General features: G+C 43.2%; 1 protein-coding gene across 1 annotated transcript in view; it reads left to right on the top strand.

The window, feature by feature from the left end:
- Positions 1-18,516, top strand: part of KLHL6 (kelch like family member 6) — a 54,847-nt gene extending 36,331 nt beyond the window's left edge. Inside the window, exons 4-7 of the mRNA XM_040251754.1 lie at positions 7,033-7,270; positions 11,885-12,087; positions 13,075-13,288; positions 14,526-18,516. Of these exons, the coding sequence (XP_040107688.1) occupies positions 7,033-7,270; positions 11,885-12,087; positions 13,075-13,288; positions 14,526-14,827 (957 nt within the window). The 3' untranslated portion in view covers positions 14,828-18,516. The remainder of the gene's footprint in view (positions 1-7,032; positions 7,271-11,884; positions 12,088-13,074; positions 13,289-14,525) is intronic.
- The last annotated feature ends 2,737 nt before the right edge of the window (positions 18,517-21,253 follow it).

The raw sequence follows: 21,253 nt of genomic DNA, 5'->3' as shown, positions 1-21,253 counted from the left end.
CTTAGGGCATGAAGAAGAAGATGCTATTAAATTTAGAGTTTGAGTCAGGCAGTCCAGAAGCTCTGGGTTTCTGCTCTGACAAATGGGGGTGATTCTGCGGGTAGACAGCGACTGAGAGGATTAGGTGAGATCGGGAAACCACCTGGCACGGCGCCCGGCACACCCTTCTTTCAGCTGTGCAAGGGCGGGGGTCTGTGGGGAGCCGCACATGTGGAAGGATGCCCTGTCCAGTTGTCCAGTCCAGGCACCACTCCTCAGGGCTGCTGTTTTCCCACTCTGGCCATTCTGGGGGGAACATTAGATCTCCTCCGACATTACCTAGGTTCAGACTCTTATTATTTCCTTCCTGAACTGAGATTTTCTCAAAACTCAACTTCCTGCCCCTCATCTGGCCTTCCTGCTGATCTAAAACTCAAGCCTAATCATTTTCTCCTGGGTTCAGTCTCATCACTGGCTCCCCACCACCCTCAGGATAAAGCCCACACTTCTGCCTAAACTCTCAGAGCCCAGCCTCCTGCTCACTGCTCTGGTGTCATCTCCAACCTCTCTCTCCTGCTCTCCTCTTGGTCCTAGTGCACCGCTTGTAATTCCCCAAGGTGGACATGCTTTTTCAGCCTTCAGGTTAATGCAGGCTGCTGCTGCTGCTAAGTCGCTTCAGTCGTGTCTGACTCTGTGCGACCGCATAGACGGCAGCCCACCAGGCTCTCCTGTCCCTGGGATTCTCCAGGCAAGAGTACTGGAGAATGCAGGCTAATGCTGCCCAAATGACTTTTTTTTTTTCTTTTTTAAAAAATTAATTAATTAATTAATTTTTAATTTTACAATTCTGTATTGGTTTTGCCATACATTGACATGAATCCACCACAGGTGTACAAATGACTTTTTCCTCTTCTTCACCTAGTTAACTTCTGTTCCAGCTTCAAAACTCAGTTTAAGCATCACCTACTCCAGAGGCCCCTGTCATTCTTAAAGTGTCATGGCATTGCTCTGTCATAGCACCAACCATTGCCTGTTAACCATTGAATTCCTCATCTATAAATATCTCAAGACAGTGTACTTGTTATGGTAGGAAATATGTCTTATTGGACTATTCATCCAGACCTTAGGAGAGTCCTTGATATATATATATATATATAGCAAAGGAGTGCTTAATGTTTTTTGAATGAATAAATGGGTACCAAGATGGTAAATAAAAGTATCATTTGTATCTACCTGGTTCTGCTTAACAATTCCTGAAGAAATGTTATATTCATAACTTTATAAAAATAAGAACATGCTTAGTGGAGAGGAACAAAACAATCAAGAAGTAATGATAGGAGGACAGTTTGTCAAGTTTGTATGCATGAACAGCCTCACATGTATACCACTATACAACCCACGTATACCACACATATATACCACTGTACAGCAGTTCTGAGGTTGGCTACCAAGCCTTCTTCATTACGCCACAGAAACATTAGCCAAGAGAGTTTAGGAATTGTCTTTCAGAGGCCCCTTGGGAGCCCCTTCTTTTCTGTGTGTGCTTTTCTAGTTCTGTGTTGTCTTCAGACCCATTGTCACTTATTCACTTTGCAAGCACATTCTTAAATATTTGGTAGAATTTATCAGTGATGCTATCAGAACCAGAAGGAATTTGTGTGTGTGAGAGAGAAGGATTTAAACTTAAAACTTCAAATAATATTTCTTTAATATCTATATCTATAATTCTATTTCTTCTAGAATTAGCCTTGGTAGTTTGTATTTCTCAAAGAATTTTCCATTGCTGAATTTATTGGCATAAAGTTGTCCACTTATTATCCTCTTTAATATCTATAGAATCTGCAGTGATGTCATATTTCTCATTCCAGATATTGGTAATTTGTGTCTCCTTTTTTTTTTTCTGATCAGTCTGGTTAGAGTTTTATCAATTTTATTGATTTTCTCAAAGAACCAGCTTCTGGTTTCATTTGACTTTCTCTATTGTCTTTACACTTTCTATTCCCCTTATTTCTTATTTCTACTTTAATATTCATTATTTTCTTTCTTCTGCTTACTGCAGATTGAATTTTCTTTTCTTTTTCCAGTTTCTTAGGGAGGAATTGAAGGTCATTTTTTTGAGATCTTTCTTATTTTTTCTTCTAATATTGTCATTAGTGCTGTAATTTTCCCCTAAGTTCTACTTCAGCAGCACCCATATATTTTAACAGGCTATACTTTCATTCTTCACAAATAAATCATGAATACCAACTATATGCCAGACATGGCACCAAACACCACAAAACAGTCTCTGCCTTAATAAAGTCCTGTATCTTCTCTTTTAGAGAGGATAGGACACTAAGCAAATGAAGGGTGATGAGTAGACTGATAGAGAACCAGACCACCACAAGGATCCTATGTTGAAATGTGGGTCACTGGCAGGTAGCTCAGCAATGGGAAAGCCCTCATATTCCTGAAGACAAGATCAATCTCTGCAACTGCTCTCACTTCAGCATTTAAAACATAGAGTCTTGATCAATTGCCAACATTCCTGCTATTTTTGTTTCTGCTTCCCATTTCCAACCCCCCTGAAAGGCAGATGTAAAAGGTTTCCTCTTATATAAATTGTCCCTACTACGTCTTCTGCAAAATTGCTGCTGCTAAAACTGTTCTGCCTTTTGTATTTGTGATGGAGGGGCGGCGAGTGGGATTATAGGCTTTGGATTTAGACCAGAGAGAATACTGACAACTAGAAAAGTCCCCAGTGTCAGAAACTTGGACTTCTAGTCAGGTGAATCTGGACTTTAATCTTGATTGCACAATTTACCTACAGTGTGACCTTGGGAAAGCAACTTAGCTGCCCTTAAGCTCAGTCCTTGTAACATCAGTTCAGTTCAGTTCAGTCGCTCAGTCATGTCCGATTCTTTGTGACCCCATGAACTGCAGCACACCAGGCCTCCCTGCCCATCACCAACTCCCAGAGCCTACTCAAACTCACATCCATTGAGTCGGGGATGCCATCTAACCATCTCATCCTCTGTTGTCCCCTTCTCCTCCTACCCTCAATCTTTCCCAGCATCAGGGTCTTTTCAAATGAGTCAGCTCTTTGCATCAGGTGGCCAAAGTATTGGAGTTTCAGCTTCAGCATCAGTCCTTCCAATGAACACCTGGGACTGATCTTGCAGTCCAAGGGACTCTCAAGAGTCTTCAACACCACAGTTCAAAAGCATCAATTCTTCGGTGCTCAGCTTTCTTCCCCCTTGTAACAGGGGGAAGATAATACCTACCAGCTGATGGAATTGTTTTGAGACTTAAATAAGATAATGAATGAAATGTGTTAACACAGTGTCTGACAGATGATAAGTGTCCTAGAAATAAAGACGCTATTCTCACTCAGTTCCTTTATGGCACAATCAAGCATTAAGCATTTTCTTTCTCTGAGGCTAAAATCTCTCTTTCCATTCAGTCCTTTTTTTTTTTCCTTTCTTATTGCCCCAAGTGCTCAGGGCACTTTCTTATTCTCATTCTATTGTCTAGGTAACTGAGCCAACCAACCATTGTGATCTCTGAGTTGGGTCTCATTGCTAGTTGATTTCTAAAATTCTCAGTCTTCTCACTGCTTGCATGAGCCTGACTTTATTCTTGATAACTTGAGTGAAAGTCTGGAGGATACGCTGTGAACATCCTTCTCCTCCTAACCCTCCTTTCCCAGACTTAACCTTGTTCCTTTTTTTAAGCCCACGGTGGTGGTGACAGAGTCAAACGTTAGAACCTAAAGGCAAATGTCAGTTTACATTTGATCTAGGAGTAGTAGCTGGTACCTTCATTGGGAGAGGTCTTTTGCGGGCAAAGAAAGTTGCCCCTTAATTTCATTGCCTCCAAAGTGTCCAGGGACCAACTTGATCTATAACAAGATATGCTCTGATATGTGTGCTGTCAGGAGGGCTTACTCCTGAGGACAGAGTGTCAGAAGCTCACCCCTGTGAGCTTTATCCAAGTAGTTTGGTTACTTCTGTTCAGTCCTCTCATATGGGCTCTTTGGACAAAGAGTACTCAGTTAGGTGCAACTCTTTCCTCTTTCTAACAATATGAAAATAAACTGGGTAGACCTGATTGTTGTGTGTGATTCACTGGCAAACATTTCCTTGTGTCTGAAAACTCGCGCATCTCTGATGTCTGACTGACATTTGTCATGCCTTTGAGGTTAATATTTTGGAAAGTATAGCTGAACTTACATGTGTGTTCAATCACACAGTCATGTCTCTTTTGTAACTCCATGTAGCCCGGCAGGCTCCTCTGTCCATGGAATTTTCCAGGCAAGAATACTGGAGTGGGTTGCCATTTCCTTCTCCAGGGGATCTTCTTGACCCAGGAATTTGACCCCAGTTAACTTCTGGGCCACCAGGGAAGGCAGGTCTCAATACCCAGCCTGATCCATGAACTGGATGATTATATTATCTATTGCTGTGCAACAAATTATCCCAAAAGGCAGTTTAAAACAACAAACGTTTATTATCTCATTACTGTCAGGGATCTGGGAGTGATTTAGCTGGGTGGTTCTGGCTTAGGGGCTCTTCTGAAGTTGCAGTCAAGCTACTGGCTGGGGCTGCAGTTAGTCATCTCAAAGCTCAGAGCCGGCTGGAGTATCCACTTCCAAGCTCCCTCACAAGATTGTTGACAGGTGTTACTTCCTTGCTGATGGTTGGCCCCTCCATAGCAGGTGGCTTCCTCAGAGAAAATGACCCAAGAAAGACAGCAATCAAGATGGAATCCTAGTGCCTTCATAACCTAATTTCAGAAGTAGTATACTGTCACTATTGTATTCTATTGGCATAGAGATCAACCCAGGAGCAATGTGGAGGGAACAACACAGGATGTTAATTCCAGGAGGTGGGGATTGCTGGGAGCCCTTGTGGAAGCTGGTTACCACAATGATCTAGACTGCAAAAAAATATCTTTATCAGGTGCTGGGTCAACTAGCTTGCCCATTCTTTCATTCTTTCATTCAGCCATCATTTATGGAAGCCCACAAGCTCCAGATATTGTTCTTGGTGCTGAGACCTGTTGAAGAAAAGGGCTGTTCCAGCCACGAGGGACATTAGAATAAATTAGATGAGGGTGAAAAGTGCTGTGATAGGGAAATTAAGGACTATGGGAGCATATGTGGAAAGGCTAGAATGGCTTCCAGGGGAAAAGAGCAAAGTGACATGGACAATGATGTCAAAAAGATTACAGGGCGAGTTGTTGGGAGGCAGTGTGGTGAATTGAGGACAGATATGGGGAGATCCTGACAGCAGGCAGCAATACAGGATTGTCAGTGGGAACAAAGTCTTCCGCAGGCCAGGATGCAGGACTGGGAGTCAGGAGTAAGATCACAGCTAGTGTGGTCCCAGCTAGTGAGCAGAATGTTGATGCGGCAGAGCAGGCACTGTGCATAAGATGGTTAAAGAGGGGAAGCTGGGGCCTGCTTCTCTGAACCAGAGTAAGAGTCACAGGAAACCAATTCTGGGAGGCTAGTGCTGTTCTCTAAACATTGCTCTATAATCCATAAATCCTCCCTGAAAGAGGACAGATTGGTGCTGGAGGTTGTACCCGGAAGGATGGTTTAGAGGCTGGAGGGAGAAATCTCAGATGGGACAGATTTGTCTTTGGTGCCAATGCATTGTTCAATCCTCTCCTACCAGCTTGGTATTCTCATAGTGCCTCCAAGTTCTCAGGACCACCCCCCACCCTCATCCCAGCTGGCCTTTCCACTGGCAGTGCTGCAGGCTCAGCCCAGGATTGTCCTGCCACACATAGTCACACTCCCTTCTGCTGACCCACAGAAGAGAGCCCTGCTACACACTTACTGGCCACGGTTCGGCCTCAAGAACTGAGGATCAAAATTTATTGTATCTGACTATAGGCACAGAAAAATAAAGTCTCTTCTGGGAAGTAGATGCTGGATGTTGGCTGACCTGATTGGATGTGACTATTGATTGGATTCACCATTTGTGGGCTTCAGTCTTTGCTACTGTAACCTGTGTGTCACCACCTGTAGGCAAGACTGAAGTTCCATGATCCATATTAGGTCAGTTTAACCTTGTAGGAAAAAGAAGCTGCATTGGTCACGTGGGAAATGGGTGCTGCCTCTCTGTTTCCCATCAAGGTCCTGCACCTGTAGAACCTCCCTCATCAAGCCCAGGGTTGGCTGGACCAGGAGGAGGGCACCTCTCCCTTTTCATTCATAACATCAACATGACATCTCCCACCACTCCCACTGTCCCCTTTGACTAGCTTTCCAGGGCTCTGCATGTGCCAGATGCTCGACTCAGCCCTCTACATTACAACCTCATGCATGCTCACAACAGCCTGGTGGCAGAGGTGTGATCACAGGCCCTTACAGAGACTGCGTCTCTTCTCCAAGGTCACATGGCCATAGGTGGTGAAAGCAGGAAGGAACTCTGGTGTATCTGACCCCAAACCTCTGCTCCTTCAGCTGGGTTCAAATATCTGTGGTATGAATTTCTTCACTTGTTCAAAGCTCTGAAGGGTCATAGGCTTGATGATGGGACCCAGTCCCCCGAACTCCCTGGATACATTCTGTTCCCTTTTGGTTCTTTTCTCCTAAGTCTCTGGATGCTCTTATATGCCCAGTCAGGACTTCTCTTCCAGTCCTCTAAAGAGGCCTGGTAGTGAGCAGAGTCTGGGATATCATCAAGAAATTGAAACCAAGGGGCAGTGGAAGGTGGCCAGAAATTAAATTCTAGGATTCAGTGTTTCCAACCAAGCAAGAGAGAAGATGCACGAAGTTCATTTGATTATAAACAGATCTGAACTTAAAAAGTAGTAAAATCTACAACTGATAACCTTTACTGAGTACTTATTATCCATCAGGCCCGAGGCCTTCTTCCTGACAAAACTATGAGGTTGTTACCACTAAAATCTCCATTATACAGAACATGATACTCAAGGAGGTGAAGTCACATGGTCATACCGTAGCAGAGTTAGGAATCGGATTCTCTTGTCCTGGTTCCATAACCTGAGCTCTGAACCACTGTACCATTCTGCCTTTTTGTACTCCCACTGGTTTTCCAGATCATTTCAGAGCGCACCAAGCCCAGGATGCATGAGTTCCAGTCTGAGGTATTCATGATCATCGGTGGCTGCACGAAGGATGAACGGTTTGTGGCGGAGGTAACCTGCCTGGATCCCCTAAGGCGTAGCCGCCTGGAGGTGGCCAAGCTCCCCATGACAGAGCACGAGCTGGACAGTGAGAATAAGAAGTGGGTGGAGTTTGCATGCGTGACATTAAAAAATGAGGTCTACATCTCAGGTAAGCAGAAGTTATGTGATACCAAAGCCAGTTCCCAAGGCACTACGTGCTTCCCTGAGTGAGAGGCAGGCGACCATCCTAGAAGAATTAGTGTGGATGGCACTGACCTAGCACTGACTGGGTCAGCATGTGGAAACCAGGCACTCAGATGGTCTTATCGTGGAGAGGGGATTATTACTAAACGAACCCTAATCCTTGAGCAGTATTGTCCTAAGAACTGGGGGAACAGACAGACAGATCCTGTACTTTCTGGAAAAGGAAGAAGGAAAGTATTGCTAGAGTTTATCTGGTGTCTGCTGTAGGCAAAGGCCACTGAGCATTGGTAATACAGTAATGAATATTCAGTAATTTATTTAGTAATGAATAAAAATCTGACCTCTCCCCCAAGTTTATTAGATTTTACCTTTAGATGCTCCAGTAACACCCAATACTTTTTCATCTCTTACTTCTAAGTTGTTTGCTTAATTATTTGTAATTACTCTGCCTGTTTCCCATTAGTCCTTGAATTTAATACCTAGCACTGTGTCTGGACACATAGTAAATGTTCAATAACTATTGAGTGACACAATCTCTACCATCTTTACAGCACTTAGTGTAAATAGACTTATCCTTTGGTAGCGTTTAATTATTTGCCTCTCACTTCAAGTTCATATGGTAGGTGATTTTAATCTCCAGGTTACAAATGGAGAAAACAGGCTCAGAAAGTATGGAACTTACCCAAAGTCATACATTCCAATCCGTGTTCTCTCAGTCTCATGCCCTCCCATGACATCAAAAGCCACCTAGCCCTTCTTGAGGTGCCAAGGGAAGAGACAAACATCCCATCCCCTCTTTGGGAGGTTTTCTCTAATCTAAACTTGTTTAGGGAAGAGCTTATTCCCAGAGCTGGCCTCCTTCAGAATAAAGAGCAGGTCAGCTCTTCCTTGAATGCATTAATACCATAGACTAGATTTCAGCTTTCTTTTATCTTGTAGAAATATTTTTAATTGTTGTAGAAGATATAAGCAATACAAGGAATATAAAGTAAAACATGGCAGTTTCTCTGCTCCATTACAATCTTACGTTTTTACTTGTTTTTTTTTTTTTACAAAAATGGTTTTGTATTGTCTTAGAGTAAGTAATGCTAGCCGTGGCAACAAATTCTAAACCTCAGTGAGTTACCACAGTAGTACATGGTGGGCTGAGGGAGAGCACCTGCTCCACTCGGTTCTTCAGGGACCTAGGCTCCTTCCATCTCATGATGCAGCTGTTTCCACAAGTGACCTTAAAGCTTGATGAATTTTGGGAAGAGAGAGAAACTGAACAAGTTGAGAAGCACACCTGCTCACAATAGCCTCAGCCTGGACACGAGGCTTCAGTTCTGCTCATATTCTATTGGCAAGGAGCAGCCACATGACCTCCCTGCACCCCCACGATGTGGGGCTGGGAAGTGTAGTTCAGCCATGCGCTCAGGAGGAAAAGACAGGTTTGGTAATCATGGTCAGTCTTTGCCACATACACGATACATGTTATTTTATTCTTCAACTTTTCTTTTCTCTGTCTTCAATTTGTTGTTGTCTTTTTAAAAATGATACAAGCAATACACAAAAGCATGCTTGTTATACTAAATCAACAGAAACTTGTACTCAATTAATGATCTATTCTAGACATCGTTACATGATCTTCTATATGTGTTAAGTCTATAATACATGTAAAGTACAGCACAATCCCAAGCACAGGGTGAGAACTCAACAGTATTGCTCATCATTATCATTACTGTGAGGATTGTTATTGTTGCTCTTTTACCAGTTTCAGGGCTGTCTGTTGAATGAATGAACCATAATTTTCTTCAATGTCTATTTTCCCCCTGAAAAAAAGGCCACAACAGACATTTTTCATACATATATGTTTATGAACTTGAGCTGCTATATGGAAAGATTCCTGGAAGTGGTCATAAGATGTGTAAATTTAGAATTTTTGTAGATATTGTTAAATTGTCTTCCAGAAAGTTTGTACCAATTTACAGTTCAACCAATAATGAATGACAGTGCCAATTTTCTACATCCTTGTTAACATTTTTTATCATCAATTACATTTTAATAGACTTGAATGTTTAAATTTACACTCCAAGTGAGATTGAATATATTTTCATCTATTTATTAGTTAAATGTATGTTTTTAAAAAATGAGCTGTTCCTATCCTTTTTCTATTGGTTGGTTGTCACTTATTAATTTTTGGAGTTCTTATTGTATGAAAGTGAAAGTGTTAATCACTCGGCCGTGTCCGACTCTGCAACTCCATGGTCTGTAGCCCGCCAGGCTCCTCTGTCTATGGGATTTCAAGAATATTGGAGTGGTTTGCCATTCCCTTCTCCAGGGGATCTTCCCAACCCAGAGATCAATCAAACCTGGGTTTCCTGCATTGCAGGCAGATTCTTTACTGTCTGAGCCACCAGGGAAGTATTTGTATTGTAAATACTTACTCTCAGATAGTGATTGTCTTTTAACTTTTTATATTTTAAATAGTAACTTTCTTTTCTATATGATTCTAGGTTTCTTGTCATGCTTAGAAAGCCCCTCACCACCCCCAAGATCTTTAACATCTTCTATCATATATTCTCCAGTTACTTCCATAGCATTTACACTTAAATTTTAAGTGTAATGTGAAATAGGGGTCTAACTTAATTTTTCTCTAAACAAATAGCAGTTGTTCTAATGCCTTTTTTTATCATCTCTATATCTTTTAGTCTGTTTCTGTACCTTGCTTTTAATTGATCAGTTTGTCTCATCTTACACTGGTAGCACATTATTTTTATTATCATAGCTTTTTGGTATTTTGATATTTATTTATTTTGATATTTGCCAGGGAAAGCTCTCTCACTCCTTCTTTTTCAAATGTTTCTTAGAAATGTTCCCAAATCTACTCTTCCAAATGAAGTTTAGAATGGTCACTTCACGTCCTGAAATCCATGAAAAGCCCTGAAGACATCCAACATAGAGGTTCACTTGGGGAGGACTGACATCTTTGCAATAACTTGTCTTCTCATCTGTGTACACAATATGCCTGCCCAATTAATCAGATCTTCTTTTACATCCTGAAGTAAAAATTGTAGGTTTTCTCCTCCTTTTAATAACATTTGCATACATTTCTTTGAAAGTGTATAGTATTTTATAATTTTGGATACTACCTGAATGGGATCAATAGCACAGTGTTTTGAATAGAGAACTCCAAAAGGTGCACAATCCCACTCCCCAAGAATGGTTAAACTATACGAACAAAAAGCTCACAGAAGAGGAAGAAGCTCAGTCTCCCTAGTAGCAGGGAAAAACCAAACTATGACATCATTTTTCTCTATTAGGATGTAAAGCAAAACAAACCAACCAAAAAAAACCTCCTGATATCTGCTGTGGGTGGGGTATGAGGAAAGGTCAACCAGGACAGCTTTAAAGGCTCTTTGGCAGAACCTATGAAAATTAAGGTAGGCACGCCCCTGACCTAGGAATCCCACCTCGGGGTTCCACCCTTGAGAAACACTCGTGACACAGAGCGTCACCAGTGATACTCAATTTCACACTAGTGCACAGTTGAAAGTCTAAAAACTACATCTTTTAAGTGTTCATAATTAGTAGTACTCTGTGCTGATGGGAAAAAGGAAATACAAAGTCATTAAAATATTTTATTCAAATCACCAAAAAAGTCAGTTCTCCTTTGTCTTGCTCTCTCTAACTGAAATATGTATTTTCTGTTTATTGAGTTGTTTTGAAATTTTTTTTTACCAGCTCATCACTCTATTGTGAGCATCTCATTCAGTTCCAACAGAAATAATTTCAAAGTAGGAGAAACCTCACTTATGTTTTTATATAGATCAGAGATATGAACCAAAGAATTTTCTAAGATCTTGTGGTGATTTCTCCAGGCTTGTATTTGTTTAAATATTAATAAATAAGCAAACATAGAACTTCAGCTGCTTTCTATTTTGATGCTGGTCAAGGCCATACCAGGCTTTCCAGGTGGCTCAATGGTAAAGAATCCATTTGCGATGCTGGAGATGCAAGAGACATGGGTTAGATCCTTGGGTTGGGAAGTCCCCTGGAGTAGGAAATGGTAACCCACTCCAGGACACTTGCCTGGAGAATCGCATGGACAGAGGAGCCTGGTGGGCTGCAGTCCATGGGGTCGCAGAGTCAGATATGACTGAGTGACTGAGCACACAAGGAAGGCCCTACTATCCCACCCACAATCGTCCAACCTCACCTGTCCTGCCTGACCTCTTGCTCCTCAGCCATACAAGCACTGAGTGCAGGCTCCTGCTGGCGCCCACTCGCCTAGGCAGACCTGCGTACCACTTCCCTGAAGCCTTCTCTGGACTTAGCTCATGTAGCCTCTTCTCCGAACTCTCGCAGCACAGAGGTGACACATGGCACGGCCTTACACTGTGTCTCCCTGTTTCCCTGTGTTGGCTCTGTCTCCCCAACCACACCGCACACATCTTCATGAATTTTTTTGCCTGGCGGGGTGGAGTGAGGGTTGGTGTTGGTTTGGGGAGGTAACACTTACGGGCTTGTGGGAAATTATGGGAGAAGCTGTACTTGTTACACGTCCGGTGGTTTCTTAAATACTGTATATGTCTTTCAGGGGGTAAAGAAACACAGCACGATGTTTGGAAATACAATTCTTCAATAAACAAATGGATTCAAATTGAGTATTTGAACATAGGCCGCTGGAGACACAAGATGGTGGTGCTGGGGGGCAAGGTCTACGTGCTTGGAGGTTTCGACGGCTTGCAGAGAATCAACAACGTGGAGACCTACGACCCGTTCCACAATTGCTGGTCAGAGGTATAGATTATTTCTATGAGTGACTCTGTATGGTTGCTTCAAAACTTAAAAAAAAAAAAAAGATATCTTCCAACATAGGTATATGGCTTTCTGATCTTTCTCCTCCCACTGAGAATATTTTTGGTGCTACCATCGATTCAGCATTTCTGATCAGGTCACAGAAATGCCCTTCTTCCAGGTGGGGGAACTCTGTGTGGGTACCTGTCCTATCCTGGCCAGTACCTCAGATGTGGAGTGCAGGCTTGATCCTATCTTGGTCTGTATGTCTTGGTCTAGAACCTCTGTCTCCTAGGACACCATCTGCCCTTGACTTCTCCACACTGGGCACACAGGGATCCCTTGACTACACTGTTGAAACCCAGAGTCATTTAGTCAGCCCTTATTCATGTGCCTATAATGATGAACCATGTGTATGTCTTCATATAAGACTTTAGCAATACAATCTCAGGTACATATCATACTCAAGAAAAGGCAAAGCTTTGTTCATCAATGGGCATAAAGTTTCAATTATGTAAAATGAACCAGCTCTGGAGATCTGCCTATAGATAACACCTGGAACCCTTATACCAGCAATTCTTCCTAACTATAAGGGCTAAGGACAATGCCTGGGACATAGTAGGCACTCAGTAAATATTTTTTGAATGAAGGAGCACATGAATAAATATGAATATACATTTTTGAGAAAGCAATCTCCAACATTGGCTGGTTTCATCTCGTATACACTTATTGCTGTCTACACCCCACCTCCGCTGAGAGCTGGACTCTCAGGGAGAAATAGACTAGAAACCAGAGCCAGGAGGGAGGGTGGGAAATGTATGCTTTGATCTTCTCTGTATCTCAAGGGAGTCAAGCCCACAGGCCTTGTGATTTTAGGCTAAGGATGCTCGGCCTTGTGTTCCCTGACTCCTGGCCTGTGTCCTGTGAACCACTGCAACAATCTGGGCAGTGTGACTGAGAGCTTCTCCTGGTGCCCCTGTGCCCCTGCAGGCTGCGCCCCTCCTTATCCACGTCAGTTCCTTCGCAGCTACCAGTCATAAGAAGAAGCTCTATGTGATTGGGGGAGGGCCCAATGGGAAACTGGCGACGGACAAGACTCAGTGTTACGATCCTTCAACCAATAAATGGAATTTGAAGTCGGCCATGCCAGTAGAGGCTAAATGCATCAATGCAGTGAGTTTCCGGGACCGTATCTATGTAGTTGGTAAGTGAGCAAATGGCATGATGTGGGTGGGGTTGAAAAGGAAAAGAAGATGGGATTGGTCCAGACCTTGGTGGAATTTATCTTTCAGTCCCAGAGACAGAAATAGCCCACATTTAGGAGACATGCAGAGCAGACAGACAATGGGGCCCTGGGAAGGGGAAAGCCAGAAGTTGCTATGGGAACAAAGTGTGTTGTAAGCATTAGCAATTGCACAGAAATGAATATGCACAGTATAAGTGCCCAGTAAATGGCAGCTACCATTATTTCTTACCTTGTGTCCATGGGAATTTTATTTTCCCACTTGCTTGAGGGTTCTAAAAGTTTGCATTTAGCAGGAAGGAGAGCCTGACCAGCCAGACCACAGTGGGCATGTAACTGTTAAGGATGATAGATCTCAACCCTGACTACTCATTATGGAGTTTTTTACAAAAACATGGGTACCTGGGGCTTGTCCAGACCAATGTCAGAATGAGGAGGATACTGGCCACAGTGCCAGGTGTTTTTAACGTGAAGGTGATTTTAAAGTACAGCCAGGGTTGAGAACTACTGATTAAGGAAATACCAAAAATAAATAATTTCAGCAAGTAAGCGCTAACCAGAGAAGGCTTCCTGAATGCAAAATGTGGGAACAGATTAAGGCAAAAATCCCTTTTCTCCCTTGCTTCAGATTTCCTGTGTTTTTACTGGTCAGACTCATGACTCTGCCTCCAAGGTCTGATCTCAAGATGGGTTACTAGAGCTGGTGTTCCCTGTCATGCTCAGTTTAGAGATGCCCCCACTTTTAGTCACTGTTATGTATATCAATACTTCTATGTACCAGGCTTTCCGCCAGGTGCTTTATGTGCCTGATCCCTCTGTTTTCTCATAACCACCATGGTCTTGGTGTTCCTGGTTACAGATCCCAAAGTGGCAGAGCCTGGTTTATGAGTCAGGCCTGCCTGATGCACCACCTGGTATTTCCTCCAGGAAGCAGTCTTAGGGTACATTTTAGCAGTCATGGGAAGTCAGGCGTCCTTTAGAACCCGATTAGCACCCGGCTGCAGAGTTTCAAGGGCTGTGACCTATTTCCAGCATGAGACTTCCCGCCCCTAGTTACCCATTCTGGCTTTCTTGAGAGCCATGAATTTGCTCTTTCTTTTGGCAAGGTGGTAGACTTGACCTAACCAGTAGTAGTTTAGTAGTTAATGGGGAAGAAAACCAGAAAAACAGTGAAACGCTCACGGTGTTTCCTCTTCAGGAGGGGCCATGAGAGCGCTGTACGCCTACAGCCCCCTGGAGGACAGCTGGTGCCTGGTGACCCAGCTCAGCCACGAGAGGGCCAGCTGCGGCATCGCGCCCTGCAACAACCGGCTCTACATCACTGGGGGGCGAGACGAGAAGAACGAGGTCATCGCCACAGTGCTGTGCTGGGACCCCGAGGCCCAGAAACTGACGGAGGAATGCGTCCTGCCCCGGGGAGTGTCCCACCACGGCAGCGTCACCATCAGGAAGTCGTACACCCATATTCGGAGGATCGTGCCTGGAGCCGTGTCGGTCTGACCCCGGGTGCGCGGAGGGCGCAACCACGCGGAGAGCCCCCCTCCCTCAGCCCTGCCCTTCGATCCTGCTTCGGACACCAGCGGGGCTGGACCGGGGGCTCCCCGCGGCGCCCCCTGGAGGCTCCTCGGAAGTCACAGCTTTGGGACACTTGAGACCAGCCAGGAATGTTTGCGAGACCTACCTCAGGAGGAAAGGAGAGTACTTAACATGGAGAAGGAAATGGCAACCCACTCCAGTACTCTTGCCTGGAAAATTCCATGGACAGAGGAGCCTAGTCCATGGGGTTGCAAAGGGTCGGACACGACTGAGCGACTTCGCTTAACATGTAAGACACACCTGTCCCCTGCCAGGTTCTATACCAGGCGCTTTTGTACACCAATGCTTTTTACTGTCCTAATGACCTGATTACTGGATATTAAAACTCCCATTTGACAGGTAAGGAAACCGAGCTTAAGAGAGGCTAAGTGCTTGGCCTAGGTCAGTCAGATTCTAAGTAGCTAAACCAGGAGTTTAAACCCAGGTCTTTCCATCTCGAAGTCAGCGTAGGTTCTGTCTGGCCGTCTATCTCAGAGCAGGAAAACACAAAGCAAAACAGCTCATCTTTTGGTCTGACAGATTAGCTGGAGGATTCACTCAGCAAGGCAGGGAAATAAAGGGTTTTTTCTTCTTATTTCTTCTTCTTTTCCTTATATTTAAACCACATGGGATCTTTGGTGTGGTAACCTTGGGCCCGTTGTCAAGAGTGTATCATAGGTTGTTTCATCTGACAGTTCTGGGGAGATGGGTCTGGGAAGACCTGTTTGCTCTGGAACATGTAAAAAACTTTTGTCTTCCTCATCAAAAACCTCTATCTTTTATGATCACAGGAGGCCCACTGTAGCCTGGAACTGTCACTGCCGGACAGAACTGTACCTTCAGCACAGCCCAGTGCCTTAGTCTTTTAATGTCCAACAGTTGTATTACAATGTAGAAAAGGTTTTTCCAGAGAGTCAGAATACTGTTTTGTTTCTTGTTTGTTTGTTTTATGTAAACATTCTTACACTGCTGGCCTCTGAGGAAGGACTGGCTCTTCTTGACAGTATACGTTCTAATTTTTAGACAGTGATTTGGGTCCATGTCCCTGTGACTCCACCTGCCTGGAAGCTTCATTTTCAGGATCCTTTTAATCCCTCCTATTTGGTTTTTGGATCAGGTTGGCGCAGTTTTGACTTAAAGAACAGAGTCTGTTCTTTACTGTCAGAGATAGAGCTTTCAAATGAGCTCACTGGAAATTCATTCTAATCCCGGAGTTGGGGAAACAGATTAAGATATCCTATTTCAGATGCTGTACTTAAAAAGCAACAATAATGGTAACAACATAGTAACTACATTACCTAATGTCCTTTATTTTCATCATATGATTTCACATCTCTTTATAGAGTTTTATTTCATGTCAGATGTGCCGTTTTGTGCTTGTACATCAGCAGTTTGGGAAGATTGAGGTATTAGAGTTGATAGTGAATTTAACTTTCATAGAAAAGTTTGGTTAGAAGAAGCTACAGCTCAAAGCAGATAAAACAGACTTGGAAAATTACTACTGAAAATTCTATTTATGCATAGATCATTGAGGATAAATATAAATGCATGTTGATGTTTGAGAAGCTCTGTGTCTTAGAGTCAGGTATGACACTTTAGCTCCCTGCTGTGAAAATTGAGGTGGGAAAATACAAACATATTTGTGGAAATTTAGAACACATACCTCGTTTACCCATGAATACTGATAACCTTAATGAAGCTCTCAACTGAAACAATTTAAACTACTTCAATTCAGCAAACATTCCTGGAAATTGTTATGTTTGGCAAGCCTTGGGGACTCCAAAAAGCAAGACAAATTCCCACTCTAGAAACATTCAATAAGTAGGTAAATGGGCCTCTTGTCAATATCATAATTTTTCTTTTCTTCAAGCTAGAGAAAAGGAGATGTACATGAAGTTATGAGGCTGCATTCAGGTCTTTCTTGCCTGTCCAAGTGATCTCCTTGGGAAGCTGTGCTCTTAGATCAATGATACAGCCATTGTTTACATGTTTGTCTTTCCTTGGGATTACCTTCAGAAACCACTTATTAGCTCTGGGAGGAATCAGTCGTATTTCAAAGACAATTTCAGGAAGAAATTTCAAAGAAGTTCAATGACCTCATCATGGGCAACACAGAGAGCCTCCCCTCAGAAAGAATGTGTTCCTTGTCCTGGTTGTCCTTTGATGAGAGCAATTGGCAAATTTTGAGCCCAAATTTTCAACAGGTCAAACTTATGCTGGGAAACTGAGGATTTAGGATCTCTGTGTTATAAACCTGGCTGTCAATAATGGGTTGGCAGACAGATACACCTACTAAGAAGATCCAGATTTCCACACTTGAAGCTGTCAGTCTGTAACTTTTAGGGATATAAAAAAAGTTCAAGTCATTTTGGGGAAACTCTATATCATCAGGATTTAAATTTCTAGGCCCTTGCTAGGGATGGAAGCTCTTAAAATCTAATTTCCATTCTTAGATGAAAAAACAAAAACCTAGTTCACAGGAAATTAACTGTCATAAGCCATACTGCCAGCAGGGGGACGAGGCAGGTTGGTGCCAGGTGAGTCAGAGACAAAAGGCCCTAGGACTCAGACAGAATGTCCTGGCACAGCCTACTGGATCTTGAGTCAGGTCCCATGAGTGGACAGAGAACCCTTGACTGGAAGGAGGAGGATGAGGTAGGAGGAGGAGGAAGTCAGGTTTGGACACAAGTCTAGAAAATGATGCCAGGGGCCCTGGAGTTTGGGAGCATGACTCCATTCTCAAGAAGGGGGAGAGGAGCATAAGGAACCCACTTCTTAGAAGTGAGGCAAAGTTAGAGCAGGACTAGCAGTAAGACCTGTTTGCTGTGGGGCCTCTGGGGTGCTTGGCTAGGTCTCTTTATCTTGCTGGACCAAGAGAGAGAGGCCCAGAGGCTCTGATGAGGTGGAATCTGTCAGAGAGGTTAAAGGGCCCCCGTTGCCAAGGCTGATCTGAAATGGGTAGGGAGCTAAGCTCACCCAAACATCAACAGATAAATATTCTCTTCTTAGCTTTCATCACATTCTACATGCATTGGCCTCAGGAAACACCCACACCCACATACACACAGAGCTCTTGAACTCAAAGAAGCTGTGCTCTCAGGGAAGTGCAAATATTTTGCTTATAGCTGTGAAAATAGAGCTTTGCTATTTATGAAAGTCCTTGAGGTACTGTTGTTATTTACTTATCCTACTTGATTTTGAAAAAGAAAAATACTCAGTAAAATTTTCAAAGTGGGTAAACACCACTGGAATTTCTTATGTAAAGTCCTAACTTGGGATTGCAAAAGCCTTTTTCTCCTTAGTATCTGATCTGGGTGTTGTATGAGATCTCCTCATTTGAGGAGTCAACTTTCATGGAAATCTGTAAATATCTCAAACATGGCTACTGCAAAATGAATTTTGACAGGTCAGATTTTCATATTTTTAGATAAAAATATTAACAAAATCCTTAGTTAACCAAATCCTTTAAGCATTTTGGTTACATGAAGTTGTTTTTTTTTTTTTTTTAGTGATCAAACTAAAGATACCATTTATGGGTAAAAATCAAATAAAGTTTTTATTTATTCAGTATGTATGGAGTGTGAATGGAGTAAATAAGAATATTTTATATACAATTACTAGCTGAATTTTTTTTTTTGGTTGATATGAATAAGCGGTATCTGAATAGAAATTAATTTAGGAGGGGAAATTTGGAATGTTTCAGTTGATTCCAGGGGGCTTAGATAAACTCACATGCTAAAATTAATCAGATTTGGTTTACAGAATGGCAAAAGTAGACAGCTTTTCCCTCCCTAGTGCCTCATTGCCTCTGGGAGCCAGTGTTTACCAATCTGTGTGAGTTTACAAACTGTGTGACTCTATCCTGTCTGACTTGAAGCCTTTCTGCAGGAGGCCTCCCTCTAGGTCTGGTCTAACTTCTCAGCCCTGCCTCCACCAATATCTCTCTGTAGTTTCCGGAGCTTTAACCAACCTTTGTGCTTCTCAAAAATGAGAACGTGAAACTGGGAATATGAACCAGAGAGCTGTGACTCTCGAGCACTGGAAAACTTGTCATCATTTAGTTTCTTTTGGATTTCAATACAAAGATGCTATGCAATCGGAAAGGAAAACCTGGGGCTTTAAAGAAATGTGCAGCCACATGAATGGCATTAGACCATTCTTTCTGAGCCTCCTTAGGGACAGAAGTTCTTACTTCTCAGTCTTATGGATTCTGAGTGGAAAACCTTGGGAAACACAGTCCCATTCTGTGGGTTGTACGTGTTCTGGAGTCAATCCTGGGCCATGGATCCAAGAGGCAGTTCACCAGCTGAGAGTCAAAATGGGGTTTTGACCATAACTTCACCACCGAACGCTCCAATTTTTCTACTGGATCTAATTGGTAATCTGATGCCCGGGCAGCTTGGCCAGGGCCTGGCATCTGCCCAGCTCTCTTTGCCTTGTCTTTCTGCTCCTGGTGCTCTGCTGGTATGTGACCTCCGATGGACCAGCCTCCTTTTCACTGGAGATGTGGGCTTTATGTAAGATCTCAGTCCCCATCCCCTCTTCCAGTGGGTCATGCCACATTTTCTCTTTCTGTATGCTGTCACATTCAAGACTCTTGGTGATGGGGACTAATTTGGGTCAGGTCTCGCCCACCCCCAGACTGCCCAGGCTGCCTGATTACTAATCACTCTGGTTTTCACTCCCACATTTGTTTCTGACACCTGGGGATTTTCCTTTTCTTCTTACCTGCTCAGCTTTCTCCTTTGTTACTGATTCCTGAATGACATTTATGACCTTGGTAGCCATGCATGCCCCATCCCTGATAGTCTGCCCAGTGGGTCACAAGTCACACCAAGTCACACTTGAAAACTACAAGGGTGGAGGGTGCAGGACTGGGCAAAGACAGAGCGGGGAATGGAGGTTGCAAACCTTAGTTTAACACTTGCAGCAGAAACCAGAGGGAAAAATCTGACTGCACAAAGAAACCCATGAGTCTGACCTTAGACAAACAGAGTTTTTGTGGGTAAAATTCTATTCTTTCACAATAAAAAATAGTAATAGGAGCATTTATTGAGTAATTTCCCAGAAATATGGACAGAGTCATAAATAGTTTGGGGACAGTGACAAAGTTGTCTAAGTAGAAATGCTGGATTTTTAATCATCAAACTGCATTCTAGTAGAATGTTACATTCCCAGAAAAGATCACTATAGAAGCCTGAAAGAAAAACAATACATTACACATTGTTCTGGCTGAGACTTAGACATTAGTAAGGAGTGAGTCTTTGTGAAACTGTGCAACAAATATTGATTGAGTAATTAATTTGTGCCAGACAGGATTCTAGGTACTAGGGCTCTGCATCCAGGAACAAAACAAAAGTCCCTGCTCTGATGAGCTAACATTCCAGTGGAGAATGTTACAAAAACAAACAAGTATATAATACAATGTCAAGTAATAATAGATGCTTGAAAAGGAGTAAAGCAGGGTTTGGGGCGTGCATGGTTAGATAACATCACCGACTCAATGGACATGAATTTGAGCAAACTCCAGGAAATGGTGATGGTCAGGGAAATCTGGCCATGCTGCAGTCCTTGTGGTTGCAAAGAGTTGGACATGACTTAGAGACTAAACAACAACAAGGCAGGCATGCTACTTTAAACAGGGTGAATAGATGCTCTTTCTGATAAAGTAACTTGAGTGAAAAGAATATCTGAGAAAGCATATTCCAGGTAGAAGGAATAGCCAGTGCAGGGCCCTAAGGCAGGAGGCTCAGTGTATTCAAAGGGCAGTAAGAAGGTCTTGGTGACTGGAGTGAATTCTGAGTGATGGTAAGGGGTCTCAAGGTCACTGTAAGAACTTTGCCCGTGATCAGAGGAAGATGGTAGGGCATAAGACAAGTTCAGAAATGACACAGATTCACAAATGTTACATACCCAAGCTGTTGCAAATTCAAGTCTGTTACATTCACAGTGGTAATTAGTAGTTAGTGACTGCTGAAAGCAACTATTTTGTGAACCCAGGAAACATTGCATTGTGTGTGCGTGCTCAGTTGTGTCCGGCTCTTTGTGACCCCATGGACTGTAGCCCTCCAGGCTCCTCTGTCCATGAGGATTCTCTGCTATTTCCTTCTCAAGGGGATGTTGCTGACCCAGGGATCGAACTCACGTTTCTGCGTCTCCTGCATTGACAGGCAGATTCTTTACCATTGCACCACCTGGGAAGCCCTGTTGAAATTTCTCCAAATCCTTGGTCTTTCTGACCCTGCCCTGTGTGCTCTCATCATGGTGGGCTGGGGGCTGACTTTCCCAACTGCCTGGTCACATGAGCCCAGGGGGCTTCGGGGAGAGCCTCTCAGATAATTATCTACATTC

The sequence above is a fragment of the Oryx dammah genome, unplaced genomic scaffold (genome assembly GCF_014754425.2).
Source record: "Oryx dammah isolate SB20612 unplaced genomic scaffold, SCBI_Odam_1.1 HiC_scaffold_2, whole genome shotgun sequence".
NCBI classification, from domain to species: Eukaryota; Metazoa; Chordata; class Mammalia; order Artiodactyla; family Bovidae; genus Oryx; species Oryx dammah.
The sequence above is the reverse complement of the archived record's forward strand: the minus strand, read 5'-3'. Positions and strand labels throughout refer to the sequence as shown.